Source organism: Pseudophryne corroboree, chromosome 4 (genome assembly GCF_028390025.1).
Source record: "Pseudophryne corroboree isolate aPseCor3 chromosome 4, aPseCor3.hap2, whole genome shotgun sequence".
In the NCBI taxonomy this organism is placed as follows: Eukaryota; Metazoa; Chordata; class Amphibia; order Anura; family Myobatrachidae; genus Pseudophryne; species Pseudophryne corroboree.
In genome coordinates this window covers 481,743,817-481,760,498 of record NC_086447.1, presented here as the reverse complement: position 1 = coordinate 481,760,498, position 16,682 = coordinate 481,743,817, and the positions used below count along the sequence as shown (strand labels likewise).

At 42.6% G+C, this 16,682-nt stretch overlaps 1 protein-coding gene across 3 annotated transcripts in view; it reads right to left on the bottom strand.

Moving 5' to 3' along the window:
* Nucleotides 1–16,682, bottom strand: part of CRYBG1 (crystallin beta-gamma domain containing 1) — a 542,544-nt gene that overhangs the window by 35,013 nt on the left and 490,849 nt on the right. For all 3 annotated transcript variants that reach the window (XM_063917058.1, XM_063917060.1, XM_063917059.1), the window contains 5 exons: nucleotides 15,880–16,034; nucleotides 15,563–15,689; nucleotides 10,767–10,912; nucleotides 5,500–5,626; nucleotides 4,812–4,844 (listed from right to left, as the gene is read on the bottom strand). In XM_063917058.1, the coding sequence (XP_063773128.1) occupies nucleotides 4,812–4,844; nucleotides 5,500–5,626; nucleotides 10,767–10,912; nucleotides 15,563–15,689; nucleotides 15,880–16,034 (588 nt within the window). The remainder of the gene's footprint in view (nucleotides 1–4,811; nucleotides 4,845–5,499; nucleotides 5,627–10,766; nucleotides 10,913–15,562; nucleotides 15,690–15,879; nucleotides 16,035–16,682) is intronic.

Sequence of the window (16,682 nt, the reverse complement as noted above, 5' to 3'; positions counted from 1 at the left end):
ATCAAGTAAGGGCTTTTGTGTGACAAAGCCGCCAATTCTGATACTCGCCTTGCCGATGCCAAGGCCAACAACATGACCACCTTCCAAGTAAGAAATTTCAACTCAACGTTGTTAAGCGGTTCAAACCAGTGTGATTTTAGAAACTGCAACACCACGTTGAGGTCCCACGGTGCCACTGGAGGCACAAAAGGAGGCTGGATGTGTAGCACTCCCTTTACAAACGTCTGGACTTATGGAACAGAAGCCAATTCCTTCTGAAAGAAAATCGAGAGGGCCGAAATCTGAACCTTAACAGAGCCTAATTGCAGGCCCATATCCACTCCTGTCTGTAGGAAGTGGAGAAAACGACCCAGATGAAAATCTTCCGTAGGTGCATTCTTGGTCTCACACCAAGACACATACTTTCGCCAGATACGGTGATAATGCTTAACCGTCACCTCCTTCCTAGCCTTTATTAAAGTAGGGATGACCTCTTCCGGAATCCCCTTTTTCGCTAGGATTCGGCGTTCAACCGCCATGCCGTCAAACGTAACCGCGGTAAGTCCTGAAATACACAGGGCCCCTGTTGCAACAGGTCTTCCCTCTGAGGAAGAGGCCAGGGATATCCTGTGAGCATCTCTTGTAGATCCGAGTACCAGGCCCGAGGCCAGTCTGGGACAACGAGTATCGTCTGTACTCTTCTTTGCCTTATGATCCTCAACACTTTTGTGATGAGAGGAAGAGGAGGAAACACGTAGACCGATTTGAACACCCAAGGTGTTATCAGAGCGTCTACTGCCACTGAGGGTCCCGAGACCTGGCACAATACCTCCGAAGCTTTTTGTTGAGGCATGACGCCATCATGTCTATTTGAGGAGTTCCCCAAAGACGTGTTACGTCTGCAAAGACTTCTTGATGAAGTCCCCACTCTCCTGGATGGAGATCGTGTCTGCTGAGGAAGTCTGCTTCCCAGTTGTCCACTCCCAGAATGAAGACAGCCGACAGAGCGCTTACATGATTTTCCGCCCAGCGAAGAATCCTGGTGGTTTCCGCCATCGCGACTCTGCTTCTTGTCCCGCCTTGGCGGTTCACATGAGCCACTGCTGTGACATTGTCTGATTGAATCAGAACCGGTAGGTTTCGAAGAAGACTCTCCGCTTGTCGAAGGCCGTTGTAAATGGCCCTGAGTTCCAACACATTGATGTGTAGACAGGACTCCTGGTCTGACCAAAGTCCCTGAAAGTTTTTTCCCTGTGACCGCTCCCCATCCACGGAGGCTCGCATCCGTGGTAACCAGGATCCAGTCCTGAATCCCGAACCGGCGACCCTCCAGCAGGTGAGCACTTTGCAACCACCACAGGAGAGACACTCTGGCCCCTGGGGACAGAGTTATTTTCCGATGTAAGTGCAGATGGGACCCGGACCACTTGTCCAGAAGGTCCCACTGAAAAGTCCTTGCATGGAACCTTCCGAAGGGAATGGCCTCGTAGGCCGCCACCATTTTTCCCAGAACTAGAGTGCATTGGTGAACTGTCACCCTTTTCGGTTTTAGCAGTTCTCTGACCATGTTCTGGATGTCCTGGGCTTTCTCTATTGGGAGGAAGACCTTCATTTGTTCCGTATCCAGTATCATACCTAGGAACGGTAGTCGAGTTGTCGGAATCAACTGTGACTTCGGTAGATTTAGAATCCAACCTTGTTGCTGGAGCACTCTCAGAGAGAGTGCAACACTGCTCAGAAATTTCTCCCTTGATCTCGCTTTTATCAGGAGATCGTCCAAGTATGGGATAATTGTGACTCCATGCTTGCACAGGACCACCATCATCTCCGCCATTATATTGGTGAAAATCCTCGGGGCCGTGGAAAGTCCAAACGGCAACGTCTGAAATTGGTAATGACAATCCTGTACAGCGAATCTCAGGTATTCCTGATGGGGGGCATATATGGGGACATGAAGGTACGCATCCTTTATGTCCAGAGACACCATAAACTCCCCCTCCTCTATGTTGGCTATTATCGCTCTGAGTGATTCCATTTTGAATTTGAATCTTTTTATGTACAGGTTTAGGGATTTCAGATTCAAAATAGGTCTGACCGAACCGTCCGGTTTCGGGACCACAAATAGGGTTGAGTAGTAACCTCTTCCCTGCTGGTGCAGGGGAACCTTGATTATCACTTGCTGTATACACAGCGTTTGAATTGCAGCTAACACTACATCCCTTTCCGATGTGGAAGCTGGTAGGGCCGATTTGAAAAATTGGCGCGAGGGCACCTCGTCGAATTCTAGTTTGTACCCCTGGGAAACTATTTCCAACACCCAGGGATTCAGGTCTGATCTGACCCAAGCCTGACTGAAAAGTCGAAGACGTGCCCCCACCGATGCGGACTCCCTCAGGGGAGGCCCAGCGTCATGCTGTGGGTTTTGGAGCAGCCGGGGAGGACTTTTGTTCCTGGGCACCTGCCGAAGCAGGTGCTCTTTTGCCTCTGCCCTTACCTCTGACGAGGAAAGAGGATCCCCGACCTCTTTTGGACTTGTGCGACCGAAAGGACTGCATCTGATAGGGTGTTACTTTCTTTTGCTGTTGGGGAATATATGGTAAAAAATTTGATTTACCTGCTGTAGCTGTGGAAACCAGGTCCGTCAGCCCATCCCCAAACAATACATCACCCTTAAAGGGTAGTACTTCCATATGTTTTTTGGAATCCGCATCACCCGTCGATTTGCGAGTCCATAAGGATCTTCTCGCTGAGATAGACATGGCATTGGCCCTAGAAGTCAGCAATCCAATGTCCCTTTGAGCATCCCTCATAAATAAGACTGCGTCTTTTATCTGTCAGCTCATCTGTCCAAGCTGCAATTGCGCTACACACCCATGCCGACGCAATTGTCGGTCTTAGCACAGCCCCCGTATGAGAATAAATACACTTTAAGGTAGTTTCTTGCCTGCGATCTGCAGGGTCCTTAAGGGCCGCTGTGTCAGGAGACGGTAGCGCCACTTTCTTGGACAAGCGCGTCAGGGTCTTGTCCACAGTGGGGGATGATTCCCAAATCTCCCTGTCCTGCTTAGGGAAGGGGTATGCCATATAAATTCTTTTGGGGATCTGCGGTCTCTTTTCCGGAGTCTCCCAAGCTTTTCCAAAGAAATCATTTAATTCATGAGATGTGGGAAAATTAATAATCTGTTTCTTTTCCTTAAACATGTGTACCCTTTTGTCGGGGACCGAGGGTTCATCCTCAATATGCAACACATCCCTTATTGCCACAATCATACACTGAATGGTTTTAGTCACCCTAGGGTGCAATTTTACTTCGTCATAGTCGACACTGGAATCAGAGTCTGTGTCGGTAGTAGTGTCTTGTGTTAAGGGATGCTTTTGAGACCCCAACGGGCCCTGTGAGTCGGTCCAATCCGAGGATTGACCCCCTGATGTCCCCCCTAATTCAGCCTTATCAAGCCTTTTATGTAAAGATGCCACACTTGCATTCAACATATGCCACCTGTCCATCCAATCCGGAGTCGGCACAACCGACGGGGACACACCACTCATTTGCTCCACCGCCTCCTTGGAGAAGCCTTCCGCCTCAGACATGTCGACACACACGTACCGACACCCCACACACACAGGGATTAACCTATAAGGGGACAAAACCCCAACCAGGCCCTTTGGAGAGACAGAGAGAGAGTATACCAGCACACACCAGCGGTTAAAAACACTGGAATATATATACCAGATAGCGCTTTTTATATCTATATAGCCTTAATTCCCACTCACTGCGTTCCAAAGTGCCCCCCTCCTCTTTTTTCCAGCCTGTGAAGGTTCAGCAGGGGAGAGATCAGGGAGCCAGCTTTTCCTCATGCAGTTTCTGTGGAGAAAATGGCGCTGGTTAGTGCTGAGGATCAAGCCCCGTCCACCCGACGGCGGGCTTCGGTCCCAGTAAACTTATATAAAAAATGGCGGGGGATTTGTGGATGTACTGTGCCACAGCCTAATCCTGCTTATATTGCCACAAAATGAGGAATATTGCTGCCCAGGGCCCCTCCCCCCCCTGCACCCTTCAGTGCCTGCTTGTGTGTGAGTACTGGGAACAATGGCGCGCAGCTTACCTCATGAAGATCTGATGTCTTCTGCCGCCAGATGTCTTCTTGCCTTCTCATACTCACCTGGCTTCTATCTTCGGCATCTGTGAGGAGGACGGCGGCGCGGCTCCGGAACGAACCCCAGGTGAGACCTGTGTTCCGACTCCCTCTGAAGCTAATGGTGTCCAGTAGCCTAGAAGCAGTGCCCAACTTGACAAGCCAGCTCTGCTTCTCTCTCCTCTGTCCCACGATGCAGGGAGCCTGTTGCCAACAGGACTCCCTGAAAATAAAAAACCTAACAAAATTCTTTAAAACAGAAAACTCTGGAGAGCTCTCTGCATTGTACCCTTTCTTCTCTGGGCACAAGATCTAACTGAGGTCTGGAGGAGGGGCATAGAGGGAGGAGCCAGTGCACACCCATAGTCAAAGTTCTTTTTAGATGCCCTATTTCCTGCGGAGCCCGTCTATACCCCATGGTCCTTACGGAGTCCCCAGCATCCTCTAGGACGTAAGAGAAAATATAATAATAATAATAATAAAAAATAAAACTCTTAAAAAGACCCTTTATGTACAAATACTTACACAAAGTTGATTTGCAAACTTAAACACAAATATAATTACAAATGCTATAAATGCCAGGAAACCTGGCATGTGCAGGCCTAGCACACTTCATATCTCATTACAATAATATGGAGCCTGGTTGTTCTTGGACAGAAAACTCAGGTAATGAAGACTTGGAGATGTGATCCATACCTTATAATTTCCTCCGGGAGTTTCAATGCTTTCCTAATAGATATGAAGAAAAACATTTTAGGCCATCATATAAAATTAAATAATTTCAGAATACCCTTTTAAAAAGGTTTGAGTCTTATATACACAGAGTCTGCCATAACTGCATTCAAAAGCAGTCATTTGCTAAGCTCATGGCAGAACACAATGGTTTTCTACTAGTGCACCTGACAGTCTGCCCCATGCACAACAAGACATAACTAAAATTGTACCTCGATTACAGAGAGGGGGAAAGCTCTTTAGAAGATGCACAGCAGAAAAGTCAAATGTCTTCACCCTTTATAAGTGAATGTCTCAGTTCTCCCACAGCACTGCTCGGTTTAAACATAAGGCTCTATTGAAGAATGAGCCATAACCACTTAGCACTCGCTGAAAGGATTGTGACACCTGTTCAGCAAACATTGGTAAGATTAGCTTAGCGCTTTTTTTTTTTTTACATTACTGCTTATGCCATCTATAGATGGTTAGCGGTACAGATTCTAATGCTGGGAATGGTGACCCAGCAAAATCCTCTCCAGTTTCATTCAAAAAATTGGGGACTGCAGTATTGTTTGATAAATCATGCTGAAACTGTTGTGGATGAGAGTTCTAAAACGTGTACAGCTACAAATTGTGCATTTCATATCTTTCTAGCAATTTAAGATGGACTTACCAGAATTATTGGTTGGACCGAGGAAATCTTGCAATTCTTGCCTCCCCAGTCGCTAAAGTCATAGTACAGTCCCTTCTCCAGTATGTACTGCTTCCCGGTAAAGTCAGGGCTTTCATAAGCTACCCACCTATTTGTGCAAAAACATAAATAAAACTCAATTATATCACACTGTTAACAACACTCGACCAAGACCAAAAAAACGGTTGTAATCTATTGTATACGGCACTAAATCCAGAACATACAGGCGAAATGGAGGACACAATGTCCAAGGCATTCATTAGCAATGGACACAAGTAAACACAGAGTTGGAAAATGGGGATGTAATCCAATTGGTTCTGAGTGCAAGTACAAAGGCTAGTTGTATTGGGGTCACTGGAACCAGTCGGTTCCATTCTCATATCTATTTACATGCTTTAACCACTACTATAAGCATATATTTTCAGATCATTAGGTAAGAGGCCCTATTAAGTATTCTTTATCTCATAATTTAATCTGCATCTTTTAACTAGCCTTACTGTACTTCTAATTATTAACTAATATACCAAATAAGATCCAGTATAAATAATTACAAATTATTTTATTGCCAAGGTTATACAAGAAATTAACAAATGATAGCAAAATGACTCCATCAGGGGCCATTCTGTGCAATATATATTTGTAGTGGTGGAAGGCAGAAGCTGTCGGTCTGATAAACCATCTCTAGTTCAAATGAGTGATTGTGATTTGGGACTATGCAAATGAGCATCTGCTGACAAAAACCTCATCATATAGGTAGTTTAATATTATGTTTTGCTATGTGCACCTGTGCTACCAAAATAAATTATGAGCAGATGCTGGAAACAGAACTTAACCCATTAATGACTAGAGAGTTTATTACACCTTAGTGACTATTTCCAAGTTTATTTCTTCTATGTACCAGTGTAACAAAAATATTATACATGTGTCATTAATTGGATTATTTTGGTAGTTTATTATTACTATTAAATGTTGTTTTTTTGTGTATATACAGTTTTTTTTCCTTCACGGTTTTTGTCAAGTGAGAAACTATTTCTTATTAACTACTACAGCATGTTCCAACATTTAATAAAACATTAGAGATCAATTACTTTTGAGTTCATGTTAGAACATGATAACATAAACTCTAACACTGGGAGTGCCTTGGGGAACTTCCCTGCCTGCCAGCACTAATGGAGTCATTGCATACTGGATCTATCACTGACTGCTGTAAAATATGATTGACACCGAGTCCGATGGAGACTCCCTTTGTTATAGAAAAAATATAAAGTATATGTACATAAATAAAGTCATCTTTGTTTCTAGAATTAGATCTTCATCATACCTTGAACCTTTTTGGTATATATCAGTTCTGGAGAGCTAGTTGGGTGAATTTTCTAGGATTCGCTATTAAGGTGGGTACACACTAATAGATATATCTGCAGATCAATTGATCTGCAGATATATCTATGGACGGATCGGGCAGTATGTTGAGCATACACACTGCCCGATCCGTCGGGGACTGACGTCATGAACTGGGCCAGCTGTCAATCACCGCCGGCCGCCGCAGCATGTGTACGGGTGCTCGGCCGACCTCCCGTACACACACAGCGACGCGCCAATATATCGGTAGATATATTGGCCGTCGGCTGTGCTGCGGGGCCGACGCGATAAGTCTGTGAATGACGGAGTTCACAGACGTATCGGCCGTACACACTGACCGACGGACCCTCGATATATCGGCCGTTCAAGAGAACGGCCGATATATCGGCCAGTGTGTACGGGCCTTTAGTGTCAAAGTAACTTTGGGTAACCATGAGGAGGATTATATGTTTGTTTGTTTTTCTAAATATTCTTGTCTTAAAATAGTGTAATATAATTAAAATAAAACTATATCTATTTCACCGAGCTACCAAATGAAAGCCCTATCTGTCCTGTAAAAAAGACAATGTGAAATCTAGTACTGTGCATAAAAGTAACTGAAACCCTATAAGATATTTTGGTTATGAATGGGTTTAGCATCGTTTTATTTATTTACTCATAAAAGCATCATTTACATTGCAGTATTTGCAAAAGCAATAGCATAACAAAGCTTAAAATTTAATTGCATGTTTCATATTTGTTGCAAAAGTACAAAATAGTTGGCCATTATAGGCAGGCGGGTGTGGACTGCTACATGTGTTACCAACCAAGGAGGTGACACCAAAACCAAAATGCCAGCTCCTCTGCAGGACTAGGAGCTGAATGCTGCACTGTGTCATTTACTGTGCTGCTCCCAGTACCTGAGGAGGAGCCAGCAGTGTGAAAAGTGTCTCTGGAAGTGCTGGGAAAATCCCTCAGAGTGATGAAAATTTCCCTGCAAAGCCACAATCCCTTTTCAACTGCATGCACCTCATTCCGATTATCATACTGCTGAGTGCCACTGGTAATTGGAGGGCAGGTAGAAATACAAAATAATACTTATATCATTGTGATAGGTGGAAGGAGGCAGCCACAGCACCACCAGACCACCTGCTTTGAAAATGTTATTACTTCTATATTCTGGCTACACAGTCAGGAGCCATTTTTTTTTTACCTTACATCATTCATTAGTGTATCTGACACATTGTCATATCTCACCCAGAAAACATACACAGTCCAAGTCCAACCTGTGTGTATAATTCACAACCAAGCACAACTAACCTCAATTAAGGGAATATTAACAAAACAGATGTGCGGCCATCCCCTGAAAACTGCTGCTTTCCAGGTGGGCAGGCAGGTACAAATGTCACTGCAGATAGGAGCACAGCAAGAGGTAGTGATATATAGCAGCATTATAGGCTAACTAACTTTGTCTATTAGGGGCCTATTTAACAAGTAATATTTGCAGGGCATACACTAAAATCACAAATTTTTGGGTGGTACCATCAAATATTAATTACCACCCAGATTTATGTAGAGGGACCACAGAAGATATTGGAGATATCTGATGTGGTCCCACATTTTTCGATTGCAATGGCAGCCCTCTATAGGCTTCAACGGGAGCTGCAATTTGTGAGTTTTTCTAAGATGGCATTAGCCATTGGTGCCTAAAGGCTGTTTACTGCAAAATTTACTTAAATCCCTTTTCCATCTGACGATGCGGGTCGCAGCCGGGAGCCTGACATGGGTAATACCTGGCTGAGACCCGCATCGGTCCCTTTCCCATCAGCAGTCACCATCCCGGCGTATTGCCGGGTTGGTGACACTGCTGGTGACGTGGCAGCGCTGGGAGATCACATGATCTCCCAGCGCCGCACTTCCATACACAGTGTAAATGGGAGCAGTGTGCTTCAGTTTACACTACACCTTAGCCGGATCATTCCAGTGTCCTACCCAGGTAGCTACCCGGGTAGGATTCCTGGGTCACTTGATCCGGGATTTTCCTGAGGGAGCCGTTTCCACTAGCAAAAAACACGGGTAAATGCGCACCCCGTGCATTTACCCGTGTTTTTTGAGCTAGTGGAAAAGGGGTATATGCATTAGCGTAATTGCCACCCGAACAACAAAGCGATCATTTTACTTTACTCCTATCAGGGCCCCTTTCCCTGGACATGGTACATCCCTGCAATCTTTCAGTTCTTATACAGGTGAAAAGAAATTATAATTATTTTGTCTAAATCACGATAATTAATAAATATGCCCCTAAATACTGTAACGGAGTATGGGTAAAGTGTACTTATAATGTAGCAAAGCTTTTAAATCTACATTTCTAAATTAAAGCAGTAAATGTCAGTGGCTTTGGAGTAAAGACATTGTGTCTGCAACCTCTATATGACCTAGGCATTAACTAGAGCAGGCCTGGCCAACCTGTGGCTCTCCAGCTGTTGTGAAACTACAAGTCCCATCATGCTCTACCACAGTTTTGCTATTAAGGAATGCTAAAACTATGGCAGGGCATGCTGGGATGTGTAGTTTCACAGCAGCTGGAGAGCCACAAGGTATACCCTTACTATACTTTCATTGCAACTGCATATTTACTGCAGTCACATTCATTCCCGCTTCCCAAGGTTCCATGCCCATTCGCAAATCAGACTTGAGACAAAAAAAAAAAAAAGGATGCGGACTGCAGAAAGACACGCACGCACAGCTGATAAAAACTTACACTTGCGAGTGACTCTGAATCAAAGACCCACTGTCTGTTGGAAAGTTCCATAATGAAGTAACTGGGTGAATTGCTCCTACAGCTACATAAGCAGAAAGCGGGACACATGAACAGAGCACAACAAAAGGATGCAACTTATGACCAGCACCCAGGTCAGCCAATAAGCAATGTTTATTTGTGGAGCTATCCTAATAAATAACACATACAGGGCCTAATTCAGAGGTGGACGCAGCTGGAGGCATGGCTGTGCCTCTATGCTAATGCTGCATTTGATGGAAATCGTAGTCACCCACCGCCTGCTGTGCTGATCTGCCACTGTGCATAAAAAGTCCCACCATCAAATATTTCACAAGCACTATGGTGGTGCAGAATGTCTGACAGAATATGGCCACCTGTGTCAGTGCAACTGTGCCTTTAGACACAGTTGCTGGCCACAACAGGCCCGTGCCTGGCTAGCCACCCCATGTTACCCCCGAGGAATGCCCACCAAAACTGCCTCTCTGCGTCTGCCGGAGGTAACCATTGGGACGCATGTGCAGTGTGATTCAGATACATGTACAGACTGAAAACATTGGCCGCTTGGTCTGATCCTACAACTGCATCCACCTCTGAATCAGACTTCGGTAACTTAAGGCCTTGTGCTGATGAAAAATAATTTACAAAAAGACACGTTGCCTGCTCTACTTAAGAACATGCCAAGTGGATCAAATCGTCAAAATGAGGTCAAATGTCATAAGTTTAGTCCAAGGACTTTCTCGCAGTATCCAGGTAACTGATGGACGTTTCATTTACCACGTCAAGTAGACAATGAGAACAGAGTCATGTTTCAATAAATGGACTCCATACCTTCACCTCCCACTATTTTCATCTGACTCATTGTTCCATTTTGCTCTTTCATGACTATTTTTTCTCTTAAAATTAGTTTTGGAAATGTGGGTATCATCATCAAGCACCTTACTTGTGGAAAAGTAGAAGTTCTTTTACATAAACCATGTTCAATGAGCAGGATATCTGGGGGAGAGATTTGCCATTTGCCTCTACCTAATGTGCTCTGGTGTTATATCATGTTAAGTTCTCTTCTAAATACTCAAGCAACAAATATTTGAGTCTGTGGGCTGGGTGAGAATTTGTAAAGAAAAGGGATACTTACACTCCACTTACTACATTAATGGATTGCGTCTTCACACCAAATCCAGTTTCTTCCATGTTTGATATGATACCCAGGACATTGATGTTTGGTGCCTTTTCGTCAAGGTCCTTTTCACTGTACATTGTCATGTGTGGTGTTGAGAAGTCCTGGGGGGTAAAAGTAAAACAAATCCTTTTCCATTACAAGGCAAGCATGGTAAACAATAATATGTAAGTAACACTGCTCTAGTCAGCTCTAGTAAGCAACATAACATTTCAACAGGAACCTCATAGTACGGATAGAAAATGTATAAGTAGGGTCAAAACATTTACATTATTTTCTTTATACAAATCATTTCACATCACTTTTTATATTACATCTAGAGAGATAGTTGATAAGACAAAGGTAGAAAGAAAATGTGGTCATTCTGTAGACACTTTAATGACAAATTATTAGATTTTAAATTACATAAACAAGATAATCATTTACCAAGTGTAACATGTGGACATATAGCACAATTAGTTTTTCACAAGTGCTCATTGAGCTGCCTCATGCATACAGTTTATTCGGAAAGGATTCACAGCGCTTCACTTTTTCCACATTTTGTTATGTTACAGCCTTATTATTTTAGTAGACAAATGATAGCTACTATAGACTCTGGTTGCTTTCATTTTTAGAAGCTACCCCCTTGACTCATAGAACTGCAGCTGCTGCAAGCTAGAACACTGGAAGTTGTGCATGATATGTTTAAAAAAATAAAAATAAAAAATAATTTATTGAAACCCAGTACCATCAGGCATGTCCAAACTGCGGCCCTCCAGCTGTTGAGAACTATACATCCCAGCATGCCCTGACACAGCTTTAGCATTTTCTGACAGCAAAACTGTGAGGGGCCGCAGTTTAGACATGCCTGCAGTACATGTTTTGTAGGTCTTCTATTGCCAAGTGAAAATATTAAAGCCCATCCAGGCTTCGGGAACTAATCCAGGTTTGAATATGAACAGGTTCTTAGGCAAAACTCTAATTATTTTAAAGACACATGATTAAGAAAACAATATGCTAATACAGTGCATCCGGAATGTATTCACAGTGCTTCACTTTTTCCGCATTTTGTTATGTTACAGCCTTATGCCGAAATAGAATAAAAAAATTTTTTCCCTCAAAATTCTACACACAATACCCCATAATGACAACGTGAAAAAAGTTTTTTTTATATTTTTGCTAATTTATTAAAAATAAAAAAACTAAGAAATCACATGTACATAAGTATTCACAGCCTTTGCCATGAAGCTCAAAATTGAGCTCAGGTGCAACCTGTTTCCACTGATCATCCTTGAGATATTCCTACAGTTTAATTGGAGTCCATCTGTGGTAAATTCAGTTGATTGGACATGATTATGAAAGGCACACACCTGTCTATATAAAGGTCCCACACTTGACAGTGCATGTTTGAGCACAAACCAAGCATGAAGTCAAAGGAATTGTCTGTAGACCTCCGAGACAGGATTGTCTTGAGGCACAAATCTGGGAAAGGGTACAGAAAAATAGCTGCTGCTTTGAAGGTCCCAATTAGCACAGTGGCCTCCATCATCCGTAAATGGAAGAAGTTCGGAACCACCAGGACTCTTCCTAGAGCTGGCCGGCTGTCTAAACTGAGTGATTGGGGGAGAAAGGCCCTAGTCAGAGAGGTGATCAAGAACCCAATGGTCACTCTGTCAGAGCTACAGCATTCCTCTGTGGAGAGAGTAGAACCTTCCAGAAGGACGACCATCTCTGCAGCAATCCACCAATCAGGCCTGTATGGTAGAATGGCCAGATGGAAGCCACTCCTTAGTTAAAAGCATATGGCAGCCCGCCTGGATTTTGCCAAAATGCACCTAAAGGACTCTCAGACCATGAGAAACAAAATTCTCTGGTCTGATGGGACACAGATTGAACTCTTTGGCATGAATGCCAGGTGTCGAATTTGGAGGAAACCAGGCATCGCTCATCACCAGGCCAATACCATCCCTACAGTGAAGCATGGTGGTGGCAGCATCATGCTGTGGGGATGTTTTTCAGTGGCAGGAACTGGGAGACTAGTCAGGATAGAGGGAAAGATGAATGCAGCAATGTACAGAGACATCCTGGATCAAAACCTGCTCCAGAGCGCTCTTGACCTCAGACTGGGGTGATGGTTCATTTTTCAGCAGGACAACGACCCTAAGCACACAAAGAAATCAAAGGAGTGGCTTCAGGACAACTCTGTGAATGTCCTTAAGTGGCCCAGACAGGCCCAGACTTGAATCCGGTTGAACATCTCTGGAGATATCTGGAAATGGCTGTGCGCCAACGCTTCCCATCCAACCTGATGGAGCTTGAGAGGTGCTGCAAAAGAGGAATGGGCGAAACTGCCAAAATATAGGTGAGCCAAGCTTGTGGCATCATATTCAAAAAGACTTCAGGCTGTAATTGCTGTCAAAGGTGCATCGACAAAGTATTGAGCAAAGGCTGTGAATACTTAATTACATGTGATTTCTTCGTTTTTTATTTTAAAATAAATTTGCAAACTTTTTTTCACGTTGTCAAAAATGACTATTTCATTTTGGAATAAGGCTGTAACATAGCAAAATGTGGAAAAAGTGAAGCATTGTGAATACTTTCCGGATGCACTGTACATACAGATGTAGCCACGCTCATCTATCATCCGTGTGGCGTGTAGTGCAAAAAACTAGTTGCATTACGTTTGCCTGCGCATTGTCGCAGCGTGACATATTCAGTCACAGTGTAATGAATTGAGTCTCCAGTGGGAACGATACTGGTGTTTGTCCACCAGGTGTCGCTTTTGAAAACCACCATTGTGCATGTGTGAAGTCTCCATTGTAAAGTCAAACGATTCTTGTAGTTTAAGAACTACTTTTTTTTTAAGATGATCCCTACATTAACTAGAAATGTGAACACAGAAAAAGATTTCCTCAGCGTCTCTGGATGCACACCAAGAAAAGCATAGTTCAGAGTTCTACACAGCTCTCTAAAAAAATCATTAGAATCAGCAAGAGTTGGGACACATAGCACTAAAAAAAAAATAAAAAAAAAAAATGACAATGAGCGACATGGCTCTCTTGGCATAGTGGTATCGCCAATGGTTACCATGCCTGTAAGATAGGGTTCAATTGCCGCAAAGGACACACTTGTATTGTATATTTGTGTAAAAAGTAGCATGCACGTTTTTTTCAAATTTTCCCAAAACAAGCTGTCATGCTTCATATACAGACTGAGACATGCACACAAATTTACAGGCAAATTTAGAAAAAAAGCTGTACATGCTACTTTTTAGTGTGGCTTTTCAAATTACAAAACCTTATCTTTATGAAACTGAGTTTACTGGACTTCTTCCCAAGCCTCCCCATTGCTTTAATAGACAACCTCCCCCACCACAGTGACACTTGTGATTTCACGGACTGGGTGTACTGCTTAGTAAATGTCAGCATGGGCCATTCATTTACATACAGTTGTGTACCGGCCATGCTGTGTTTGTCATTTACTAAGCAGTACACCAGTAAGTGAAGTCACAAGTCTGGACTTGGGGGTGGGGGGAGGCTGCCTGGTAAAGCAATGGGAAGGCCCGTGAAGAAGTACAGTAAACTCTCATAAAGATAAGACTTTCGTAATTTGGAAAGTCACATTTGTATATTTGCGTTAAAAGTAGCATTCACAGCATTTTTCCTCATGTTGACTGTATATCTGTGTGCATGCTAGTCTGCATACAAAACACGACAGAACTTGTTATGGTAAATTAGAAAAAAGCTATGGATTCTACTTTTTACACAGATGTATAATACAAGTGTGGTTTTTCAGATTATGAGAGTCTTATCATTATGAGACTGAATTTATTGTACTTATTCCTAGACCTCCCCGTTGCTTTAATAGGCAGCCTCCCCACTCCCTGTGAGACTTGTTATTTCATGGACTGGGTGTACTGCTTAATAAATGACAAACACAACACGACTGGTACACATCTGTATGTAAATGAATGGCTCATGCTGGCTTTGGTTGGGGGAACCCGGAAGGCATCCTGATTTGTAAGGCATGTTAGCATTGTGCATGCATCGAGAGATCAAGAGATGCCTGGCATTAGTGATCCATCAGTTCCCGGGCAGAAACTAGAAACCCACTGACATGAGGTGGTTGCAACAGGCAAGATGCAATATATTAGTGGGAACATTAGTGTTTAATGTTATTAAGACAGCACTGTTATTTATGAATTATATTAATGGGGCAATATTAATTCATTGTTAACTGCGGTTTAAAATGGCAGCAAAATTATTTTATGCATATATAAATGGTGCCATATAATAAAATAATAAATGCTGCCTAGTGATAAAATATTTTTAAACACCAATCAACAATGAATTAATATTGCCCCATAACATAATTGATAAATATTGCTCTTAATAATAAAAAAAACAATTTTTCGAGCAATATAATAATAAAATAGTATTTGCCCATTAAGACTTATCACTGTTATCTGCCTCCTTAATCAATACATAATGATTGCCCTTATTTTAAGTGTATTGTGGTTCTTCTTCTGATTGGCCAGATAGATATGGCAGTTTTAGTCAAAACCCCCACAAAGCCGCTGTAAAACAGATGGTGGTTTATAAAACCACATTAAAACCACTGAACAGTAAATTTGGTGGCTTCATGATTGAATTTGATGGTAATGTGCAAGGGTTTCAAAACACTAGCAGACTGTAGTTTAGTAAATTTACCTTCAGGAGAAGAAAGTCATGGTAAGTTATATACCGTATATACTAGCAAAAGCAAAGAACACTTACAGATAAAATAGGACGTAATGACTGCAGCAATCCGTTGTAACCGCCCCATTGATTCCACTCCTCATAATCACCTTCCTCCAGAAAATACTGGTGACCTTCAAATTCAGGCTTCTCATAGCCAACCCATCTAATAAACAAAAGTCAATCAGTTGAAATAACAATAATTTAAACCAGTTTTAAGCCAGATTTCATTGCAAGGTTGATTACTTATGATGTCCTAAATTGTTATTGCATAAAAAACAGGACATCAACTCAAAGAAAGGGTAAAACGTGCCAAGACTCCAAAGTAAAATTACAATTAGGAAAATTATACTCACAACCCACTGAGAACTCTCATAGACCCAACAGTCGTAAAATGAAGTTCTGGCTCCTCTCCATTTCCTTCTAGTGTTTCTAAATTTGCAAAAGTCAATAATTCTTTTTCCAGCTCCACTTGTCTCCCTTCAAACATGGGTTTTTCAAATATAATTATCTGGTATATTAAAGAAAAAGGAGATACATAACCAGAGCTATCATTAATATGATGTCACATAAAAGAATACCAAAATATCAATAGTTATTCAGTAAATGTTAAAATCTGCTGTAGTAAATATATTTGTTTCCTTCAAATGCAGGAACCATACATGCCAGCCCTCAAAATTGTTACTGTTAAACATGTTATCACCTAGGATAGGGGTGGGCAAACTTAATCCTCAATGATTGCAAACAATTCATGCTTTCCAGACCACCTGTGAAGCTTTTAAAACGTGTCAGTAATGAACACACTTGTCCATTAGCAAGGAGGTCTGGAAAACATGAATTATTAATTAAGTGGCCAAGCAAGTACTAAGAGATTGTTACACAAGAAAGCTGGGACACCAGACTATATCAGCACAGGTTGTCTTTCTAATGGTGGCTGAAACAAGGACCACTTACAGATATACCTGTTATGAGCCGCTGCAGTGGCTCATTCCCCATTGCATTCTGTTTATGTATTTTATGTTATACTTCTGTTTCTGTTCCCCTTGGCTTTTATGGGGTGTCCGGAGTCCACCCTTAAGGAGGGGGTACTGTTATGAACCACAAGCAGTGGTTCATTCCTGTTTGCTTTCTGGTCATGAATTTTGTGTTATATTTCTGT